The sequence below is a fragment of the Hylobates moloch genome, unplaced genomic scaffold (assembly GCF_009828535.3).
Source record: "Hylobates moloch isolate HMO894 unplaced genomic scaffold, HMol_V3 SCAFFOLD_10, whole genome shotgun sequence".
Classification (NCBI taxonomy): Eukaryota; Metazoa; Chordata; class Mammalia; order Primates; family Hylobatidae; genus Hylobates; species Hylobates moloch.
Window position 1 is genome coordinate 107,295,933 of NW_026652285.1, and position 10,218 is coordinate 107,306,150.

Below are 10,218 nucleotides of genomic sequence, written 5' to 3' on the forward strand. Positions count from 1 at the left end.
CCACGCCCAGCCGAGATTCTTAATCCTATCTGCAAAGACCTTTTTCCCAAATAAGGTCCCATTTGCAGGTCCCAGGATGTGGACCTGTCTTCTGGGGGCCACTATTCAGTCCACTACAAGATTGGACACCTGCCTGCCTGCGGGTACAGGGGTTTAGGAAATACCTCCCGAGGGGGTGAGTGTGCCCTGGGGCAGGCATGGGGATGGGGCGGAGGGGTGGCTCCCTCAGGCACAGAGGCAAGAGATGGAAGCTCTGGGACTGAAGGATGTGACCGGGCAGCCTGGGGAGGGAGGGAGGGGCTGGCTGGGCAGCAGAGTTTGGAATTTGGGATCAGGAAGGGTGTGTACAGGGGACTGGGTAAGGGACAGGCTGGACTGGCATTCTGGAAGGTTCACACAGGCCACACCAGAGCTGCAGAGGCCAGGAGGGAGCTGCCAGCACCACTGAGGAATGAGGCAGCGGGAACCAGGCCCCGGACAAGGATTATTCCCGTGTGCATGGGGAACAGCCCTCTTTGCACGTGGCACAGTGTGGCCCCCGGGGCTGATGTCATCCAAGCCCCCCACCCACTCCTGCTCTATGGCAGGAAGGATGAGGCCAGGCAGGAACAGCAAGCTTCTCCCTGCACATGCGTCCACCCTATTTGGGACAATTTCCCCACTGGAGCTCGACACACACAGATCCTTTCCTCAAGACCGCTAGGGCCACAAAACGTCAAGGGTGAATGTACTTCTTTGTAATTCAGCCCTGCTAGGAAAGAAATACCCTCTATTGTGGGAGCCTCCGAGATCTTCAGCCGGGGCTGCCATCTTCACCTTCCTACACACTCACCACTCAGGTCTGCAGCTTCAGGCCGAGCCTTCAAACCCACATCCACATCCGGGTTGCATCTGTCAGAAGAGGGAGGAGGCTGGCAAAGCCTCACCTGGCCAGGCCCTACTTCCCCAGCACAGGGACGAGATTGCTTGCCCAAGGTCAGGCCTGGTGGCTGACGCGGGGACAGAGGGTTTGCCCTCCAGGTTCCCCTGGGGGCAGAAAGGATAAGTGGACGGAGGGAAATGGGCCGTTTACCTGGTAGGTTCATGGCGTGGACAGCAGCACGTCAGGGCTTTTCAGCCTCACCCACTGACATGTGGGACTGGATCATGCCTTGCTGCCAGGGGGTGTCGGTGTGTGGGGATGGGTAGCAGCACCCCTGGCTTCTACCCCTAGATGCCAGCAGCACTTTCACCCCCTTCCCAGTCAAGACAATCCAAACCGTTTCTGGGCATGGCCAGTGCCCCCACGGCAGATCACCCCTGGCCAGAGCGGTGGTTTCAAGCTCAGGGTTTGGAGTCCCCTCCTGGCCCTCACCACTGGAAAGTCACCAAACCTCCCTGGCCTCCATTTTCTAGGCTAAAAATGGGGTGATCACGGCTCCCTGGGTGCACGGGCTCATGTGATAATTGAAGGTAAGAGATGATGCCAGCGTCCGGCACAGTGAATGCCCTGAGTAGGGGCACACAAGTGACCTGGCATCCAGGCAGCCTGGTTCTGCTCTTGGCCTTTTGCTGGGTGCCTTTGGGTCTTTTTGGAAAGAACGATAGGTCCTGCCTGGAGGCACAAGTGCTCAATCTCCCTAAAAGCTGGTACTGTATTTGGGGCCCCAGAGAGGAAGCTAGCAGGCATTGATGGGATTTGATCTGAGCCTTGGGACTTGGAGAAAGGGGAAGAAAAAGGCCTTTCAGATAAGAAGGTTGAGGGAATGAACTCAGAGGAGGGGGCCTACTGTGAAGCACGGGGCTCCTTATCCCAAGGCCTTTGGGGTTCCGTGTGCTTCTCTTTGCATGAGTGCCTTCCCATTGGTAACTGGATCTCAGCCTCGAAGGAGGTTTTACCCCACAGAAACTGGCGAACGCTCAGAGCGGCCTCCCCTGAACCCTGCCTGAGCACCGTGTGCCGATTCTCCCTCCCGCCCCCAATTACGTCTTCAGAGTGCTGTGCCCTGTGTCCGATTTGCCGGTGTACTGGAAGAGAAAGTGATTTAAAAATCCTTAGCAACTTGATGCTGGTGTCTCTCCGTTCTGCCCATGGGAAGGAGGCTCTGGACCCAGGGTACAGGGGTGAGTCACCCTGGGTCCCCGCGATCAAGGGCTTGTTTGTGGGCGTGATGTGTGAACACAATCAAAGGTGCTCTGTGTGCTGCGATGGCAGGGGTGGTTCCCCTCCAGGCAGGTCAGGACAGGGCTTGGGGAGGAATGGTATTCGATGTGAGTTTCAGACGCAGTGAGCTCCCTGTCTGATGAGATAGCCAAGCAAAGAGGGGGCAAGAGGGCAGCTTTGTGGCAGTGTCATTAAGGGGGTTTCAGCGCACGGCCCCGTTCCCTCCAATACCCCTCCCAGTTCTAATCTGTGACCCGTATCGTTGAGGTTTGGTCTGTGAGAGGCTAAGGATAATAGCCTCAAATGAGGCCCAGCTGAAAAAAAAAAACTCATTAAAAACAAAAAGCGCATCTGCCTGTAAGTATCTGAATGGATGTCTTGAGAAGAAGGAAAAAAAAAAAAAAAAAAAAAAAAAAAAAAAGTAATGCCAAGTCTGAAAGCTCCCTCATCCTTAGTCTCCTGCAGCTCCAGAGCCCTCGATGGATAAAGCAGCTGTCTCATTGCCAGAGAGATGCATGCAGAGCGGCACCAGCCTGCCAGACTCCCTCTGCCTAACTGCGTTGCTTTCTAATTTGCTCCCGCATTGGTTGAAAATGACTAAAGCATTTTGCACAAAGTCCAGACAGTTCTCAAGTCAACTGGCATTTCATCGGAAATCTCTTCTTCTGTAACCCCAAACTTGGGCCATTACTGGGTTTGCTATCTTGGTTGATTTCGACAACGAGAGCCTTCTTCAAAGCCCATATTCTTCTCAGAGAGGCACTTTCCCTGGATTAGGGGTGACAATGAGTGATTACACTCACAGCATCCCAAATGCCAAATTAATGACATTCCGCCCTGTAGACAGGATGACTCAATCCGTGCTACAGCGATGACCTGGTGGGAGGAGAGGCCTCAAGCGTGGTGTCTCGTTGGGATATGGGAGCTGCCCCTTCCTGGTGACTTTGAAAGTTGATCCTCACTGCAGACAAGAGCTGCCCGGGGCTGTGAGCGTTTGCCCTCGGCTAGGCCAGACGGCTGTGCCCCTTCGAAGGCCCCCTTCAGCTGTGGGTTCTGTACTGAAGGGGCTCCTTTCTTGGACATGTGTGTATGACCCCCACTATGGGCCAGGCCCCTGGCTGAGGGTACGGCAGTGAACAGATAGGTGCAGCTGCTGCCCCACAACCTGGTGTCATCCCAAGCAAGCAGAGAGCAGGATTAGGGGCGAATGGCTGCACGTATACGCCTGTGTGCTCCCATCCCACCTTCGCGCTAGATTCTTTCTTCAAACTGTGTGTTCCCATCCCACCTTCCCGCTAGACCCTTTCTTCAAACTGGGCCATCCTTTCTCTGATAGCACAATAGCTGTGTCTCCTTTTGAGGAGTGTGCTGGGTTTGGAGGTAGGACGTGGCACCCTTTGGTTGTGACTACTCTTTCCTGGCTCTCTGGGTTTGGAGGGAGGACACGGCACCCTTTGGTCGTGACTACTGTTTCCTGGCTCTTTCAGCTCCTTCTCCTGAGGCCCAGGAAATTCCAAGTTGGGGAACAGCTTCCTGCCCAAGGAACAGCTTTCCACACAAGCCTGTTCTGCCCCACTTTGGAAGTGCTCACTGGGTCTTTGGAGTACTTACTGGATCTTTGGAGTGCTCACTGGGTCTTTGGAGTGCTCACTGGATCTTTCAAGTGCTTGCCAGGTCTTTGGAAGTGCTCACTGGGTCTTTGGAGTACTCACTGGGTCTTTGGAAGTGCTCACTGGATCTTTGGAAGTGCTCACTGTGTCTTTGGAGTACTCAATGTGTCTTTGGAGTGCTCACTGTGTCTTTGGAGTACTCACTGTGTCTTTGGAGTGCTCACTGGATCTTTGGAGTGCTCATCGGGTCTTTGGAGTGCTCACTGGGTCTTTGGAGTGCTCACTGGGTCTTTGGAAGTGCTCGCTGGGTCTTTGGAAGTGCCTGGGTCTTTGGAGTGCTCACTGGGTCTTTGGAAGTGCTCACTGGGTATTTGGAGTACTCACTGGGTCTTTGGAAGTGCTCACCACCAGGTCTGCTCTCTCCACAGGTGTGGTACATGGATGGCTATCACAACAACCGCTTCGTACGTGAGTACAAGTCCATGGTTGACTTCATGAACACGGACAATTTCACCTCCCACCGTCTCCCCCACCCCTGGTCAGGCACGGGGCAGGTGGTCTACAACGGGTCTATCTACTTCAACAAGTTCCAGAGCCACATCATCATCAGGTTTGACCTGAAGACAGAGACCATCCTCAAGACCCGCAGCCTGGACTATGCCGGTTACAACAACATGTACCACTATGCCTGGGGTGGCCACTCAGACATCGACCTCATGGTGGACGAGAGCGGGCTGTGGGCCGTGTACGCCACCAACCAGAACGCTGGCAACATCGTGGTCAGTAGGCTGGACCCCGTGTCCCTGCAGACCCTGCAGACCTGGAACACGAGCTACCCCAAGCGCAGTGCCGGGGAGGCCTTCATCATCTGCGGCACGCTGTACGTCACCAACGGCTACTCGGGGGGCACCAAGGTCCACTACGCGTACCAGACCAATGCCTCAACCTACGAGTACATCGACATCCCCTTCCAGAACAAATATTCCCACATCTCCATGCTGGACTACAACCCCAAGGACCGGGCCCTGTACGCCTGGAACAACGGCCACCAGATCCTCTACAACGTGACCCTCTTCCACGTCATCCGCTCCGACGAGTTGTAGCTCCCTCCTCCTAGAAGCCAAGGGCCCACGTCCTCACCACAAGGAAACTCCTGTGAAACCGCTGCCAAAAAGATACCAATAATACTAACAGTACCAATCTCAAAAAATCATCAGCAGTGCGGATTCTGACATCGAGGGAAGGCATTACCTCGTGTTTCTCCCTTTCGAGCCGCCGGGCCACAGACGTCGGAAGAAACTCCCGTATTTGCAGCTGGAACTGCAGCCCACGGCGCCCCGGTTTTCCTCCCTGCCCTGTCCCTCTCTGGTCAAACAACATACTAAAGAGGCAAGGCAATGACTGTTGGCCAATTCTCACCGGGGAAAAACCCACTGTTAGGATGGCATGAACATTTCCTTAGATCGTGGTCAGCTCCGAGGGATGTGGCGTCCAGGCTCTTTGAGAGCCGTGGGCCGCACCCGGCCGTAGGCTAGTGTAACTCGCATCCCATCGCAGTGCCGTTTCTTGACTGTGTTGCTGTCTCTTAGATTAACTGTGCTGAGACTCCACGTAGCTCCTGGACCTGTGTCTAGTACATACTGAAGCGATGGTCAGAGTGTGTAGAGTGAAGTTGCTGTGCCCACGTTGTTTGAACTCGCGTACCCCATAGATATATTGTGCAACGTTCTTCTGTTATTCCCTTGAGGTGGTAACTTCGTATGTTCAGTTTATGCAATGATTGTTGTAAATGCAATGCCGTAGTTTGGATTAATAAGTGGATGGTTTTTGTTTCTAAAAAGAAAAAAAAATCAGTGTTCACCCTTATAGAGACATAGTCAAGTTCATGTTGATAATAATCAAAGGAATTACTCTCTTCTTGTTAAATTAGCTAAATCATGTAACCGCAGATAGGAAGGGCTCGCTTAGGGAAACTTTGGTTTCCGATGGGACAGGAAAGTCATACGGGCATCAGTGTGCGGAAAGTACATTTTTTAAGTAAAAAACAAAGGCAAACTTTGTACTATCCAATTATCTAAGGAACAATAAAAACATTAGGAGATCTTTTTGCTTCACTTGTCATTTCTGAGAGTTTTAAAAATGACCGAGACTTCCAGGTCCTTGCAGATGGATTCCTGGGTTTGAGTGGCCCTTTGAGAAAGGGAAATAAATCCTTTCTTTCGGAAGAGGGCACGGACAGATCCCTGTTTGATCTCCAACCTCCCATCCCCCAGCCTGGAGAAGCAGCTTAGAATCTACCCGCCACCCCTTAGGTGGCTCTGGGGCGCTACTCCAACTTGGGGCTGTGCGCCAGGGACCCCACCCACACCCCACCTCCACCCTGCTCTCCCTCCACAGACACCGCTGGAGGGGGCCTGGGGTGGCACCCACTTTAGACAGCCCTGGCGTGGTGGGCAGAGACCCTGCTGAGGAAAAGTTCTCTCATCTAGGGCTGCAGCAGGCCCTGGAGGTGAGTGACAGCCCTCTCTGGGACCCGTATCTCCCCAGGCCTTGGAGACCGTGGCCAGGTGTGTGCAGCCCTTGGCAACCCTGAGGGGCCCAGGGCGTCACATGGGCTAGATTCTGGGAGCCTCGTAAGGCCCCTGCCACTCAGCAGGCCCTGAGGTCTCTGCAGGACAGGCCACAACTCAATGTCCAGAGTCGTTCTGGAATGTACTGGCACTTCCTGTCAGCCAGAGAAGGAAGAATGTCAGAGTAACTCCCTCACAACGTTACTGACACCAACTTGGCAGAAGAGGGCTGCTCGTCTGCGTCCCCAGGTATAGTGTGAGGTTGGGAGCCACCCTGGTCTCACCTGTCCTCTGCTCGGGGGCAGCTGGCACCCCCAGCAACGTGGATGGCAGGGCAGAGATGTGGGGCATTGGGGAAAGCCAGGCAACCCTGTGAGCCTGGCCCAGTGGCACCTGCTCAAACCGGTAAGTGGATGAGCTTCTAGTATTTCCATCATTTGTCCTGGAAAGACAGCCAGCTGGGCAGTACCCAGGTGGAATCGTGGATGGCACTTAGTCAGAAGAAGCTGATGTCTGTAGCACCCGGTGGAACTGAGTCCAAGAATGTGAGAAGGTGCGACACCAGCTCCTGAAACCACACAGAAGTTGGGGCTGCTGAAAGAGTGAACTGGTCAGGGAAGGAGGCAGCTGGAGACATTTGGGGACCATGTCTAGCTCCCTTGTTACCTGACCCTGGACAACAATTAGGAAAATACGGGATGACAAATAGGGCACAGGTGAGCCCTAACCCACTGAGTGGGAAGGGGAGGAGATGCCAGCATCTCCGGAGAGGTGTAGAGCCCAGCTCCCAGTCCCCATGGCCATCAGCCGCTCATGGAGTCGAAGTCTGTCCCAGGTCCCTTTCTCCCGGCCGCTAGGGCCATATTTCTACAGTGGGTTGGGTGGGCCAGTGATGCCCCAGTCCCAAGCTGCCTAGAACCCCACGGCAGGGGCTCAGTGCCTGTCTCTGCCCTGCACACGCATCTCCCAGTCAGTCTGGCCACTTCCCATCTGCTCTCTGAGGCCCCACCCGCCTCCAAGCCTCTCCCCTGCCCTGCCTGCCCTGTGTGCCCTGCTGTCCCCGCTCTCCGCCTCCCTCAGGGGCCAGCTCAGGGGCCATCATTTTGGGAACGACTCCTTCTCACCTCCAGGGAGCATTCCTCCTTGGCCTTGCGTTCCTCCAGGCCTCCGTTCTCCCATTCCCCGGCTGTCACCAGCCCCTGCATCCATCATCTATGAGTCTCTTGCACCTGACGTGACATGTTCTTTGGAATCTGAGGGGGATTTGAGGGTATCCAAAATAGGTGAATTTCCAAACCCAAGACAAAAAAGCCCGACATTTGGGAGGGAGTGGGGCAGAAATGCCTGATCCATAACTACAGCCTCACTGGCAGGAAGGCAGCGCTCACACGCCACTGCGGAGTGCACGTGTAGTGAGGACTTTCAGGGCTGGAGGCACGTTCATACTTTCTGTTTACAAATTGTCTCAGAGCGTGGTGGCACACAAAATGCCCCCTGCAAGACACAGGAGTGGATATTCAGAGAAAAGCCCTGAGTTTCCATCAAGCCATAACTCAGTCTAGCAGGCCAATGACTTTACCCCGACGAGACAGAAACCTGTCAAAGCACAATCAGGTGGGAACTATTCTATAATTACAGGCTGTGATTACGGGCTGATTTCTTTGTAATCTCCCCTTAATGACATAGTAAAAAACAAGCGTTCGAATATCTGTTCTGAGTCACCAGAAGACAAAATAATGACCTGACAGGTCCAGAATGGATTTGCTGTCTCAGGCTGAGTATTTGCTAGGGAAAATATTCCTCCAGGATATTACATACGCAAGAAAAATGCTTCTACCCAGAGAGCAAATAAAATAACCAGGCTGCCATTAAATCTCCCAGATTCCAATAACCGAATATATTGGCTGATGGTGGAACATCTGTGGATGAATTTTCTTTATTAAAAATTTGGCCCAGAGTCAAAATCTGGCAGTTATTCCCAGTACTCAGAGGCCGGATCAAGAGACAGTTCTGTTTGCAGCTGGGTCTGAAATTCTCCTAATTTCCAGAGGGAAGGCTGTGACTGGTGGTCCCACAGCTCCCCACCGAATCCTCCCCTGGCCCCGTCAGAGCTGCAGGTGCTCAGGTAGCACTTGGTGGGGGAAACAGAAGATGTGGGCGGCTCTGCTCTCTGAACTAGTGAGCAGGAGGGGTTGGCTCTGGGTAGGCGGCTCTGGGTGGGGCGCTCCGTCTCCACGATCCTTGGGAAGTGCTGGGTGGACAGCCAGTGCCCATCTCTGTCCTTGGAAGGGATCCAGAAATGAAAGGCACTGTTATTTCCAACAGCTGAACGCTCTGGAACAGCCAACAGTCAGCAAGCCAGGCGACATCGGGGCAGGTACTGAGCACAAACGGGCCCATTGTCTCAGCCCAAGGGACTCTTCAACCCAGAAACCCGTAGGTCATCTAGTCATAGTCCATAAAGCTGCGGAGTGTGAAAATGTTTTTTATTGGAACATTTCACCTAATTCCCTTTGAAAGCAGCAAGTGGGCCGGGCACGATGGCTCATGCCCGTAATCCCAGCACTTTGGGAGGCTGAGGCAGGCAGATCACGCGGCCAGGAGTTCGAGACCAGCCTGACCAACATGGTGAAACCTGGTCTGTACTAAAAATACAAAAATTAGCCGGGCGTGGTGGGGTGTGCCTGTAATCCCAGTTACTCGGGAGGCTGAGGCAGGAGAACTGGTTGAACCCGGGAGGTGAAGGTTGCAGTGAGCTGAGATCGTACCACTACACTCCAGCCTGGGCAAGAGAGCAAGCAAGCGAGAGAGAGGAAGGAAGGAAGGAAGGAAGGAAGGAAGGAAGGAAGGAAGGAAGGAAGGAAGGAAGGAAGGAAGGGAGGAAGGGAAAAGAAACGAAAGAAAAAGAAAGAAAGAAAGAAAGAAAGAAGAAATAAAAGAAAGAAAGAGAAAGAAAGAAAAAAGAAAGAACAAAAAGAAAGAAGGAAAGAAAGAGAAAGAAAGGAAGAAAAGAAAGAAAGAATGAAAAGAACAAAAGAACGAAAAAAGAAAGAAAGAAAGAAGAAAGAAAGAAAGAAAGAAAAAAAGAAAGAAAGAAAGAGAAAGAAAGAAAGAAAGAGAAAGAAGGAAGGAAGGGGTGGCTTGGAGCAGATAATACCTGGATGCCATGCCCCCAGCAGCCCTGGGACCTCACCGCCCTGTTGAAGAGGCTTCAGGCCCCACGCGAGATGGAAAGAAGTCAGGCTCTGAGACACCAGTAATTTCCCTGGGCCACTGCGCTTCCAACCCAGAGTCCACAAGATGAGCACAGCCCAATATGGAGAAGGGTCTAGGACAGCAGTTGAAGCTTGGAGATCAGCTGAGCCTGCGATTTGGGACAGCAGACAGTTCCTGGTGCTCAAGGGGGACCGGGAGGCAGAGGAATTGGGTCAGCTCCTGGTCCAGCCTCCTATAAGGCCTGGCCAGTGAGTAATTTTGCCTCTGTTTCCACCCTCAGGGGTGTGAGGTGGAAGGGAGCCATCATTCAGGGCAGCGGGGAGGACTGACTCTGTTTTCTGTGAACTTTCAGTTCCTATCTCCTGCCCGCTGTTTTCTATTCAGTTGTTGGTCTTTCTCAAATTTTAGGGGTTCTTCCTATGTGTGGAAAGTCAGCTTTTGTGATTCTGTGGTGTGAGGTGCACATATTGTCTGGTCTGCCATTTGTCTCCTGATGTCGGTTATGTGTTGTGAGTGTGTGTGTGTCTGTGTGTTTGAGTGTAGTCAGAGTCATCCATCATCCTTGTGACGCTCATGGCTTCGGGGTTGGAGTTAGGGCCAAATGATCCCTACTCCTCTTGGTCCTTGCAAAGTCTGTCTGTTTACCCTGGGGCTGTCCACGTCCTGGCTTTGATAGTGT

General features: G+C 53.2%; 1 protein-coding gene across 1 annotated transcript in view; it reads left to right on the forward strand.

The window, feature by feature from the left end:
* Positions 1-5,859, forward strand: part of LOC116475483 (noelin-like) — a 38,244-nt gene extending 32,385 nt beyond the window's left edge. The window contains exon 9 of the mRNA XM_032164764.2: positions 4,182-5,859. Coding sequence (XP_032020655.1) covers positions 4,182-4,856 — 675 coding nt within the window. The 3' untranslated portion in view covers positions 4,857-5,859. The remainder of the gene's footprint in view (positions 1-4,181) is intronic.
* Positions 5,860-10,218: the final 4,359 nt, after the last annotated feature.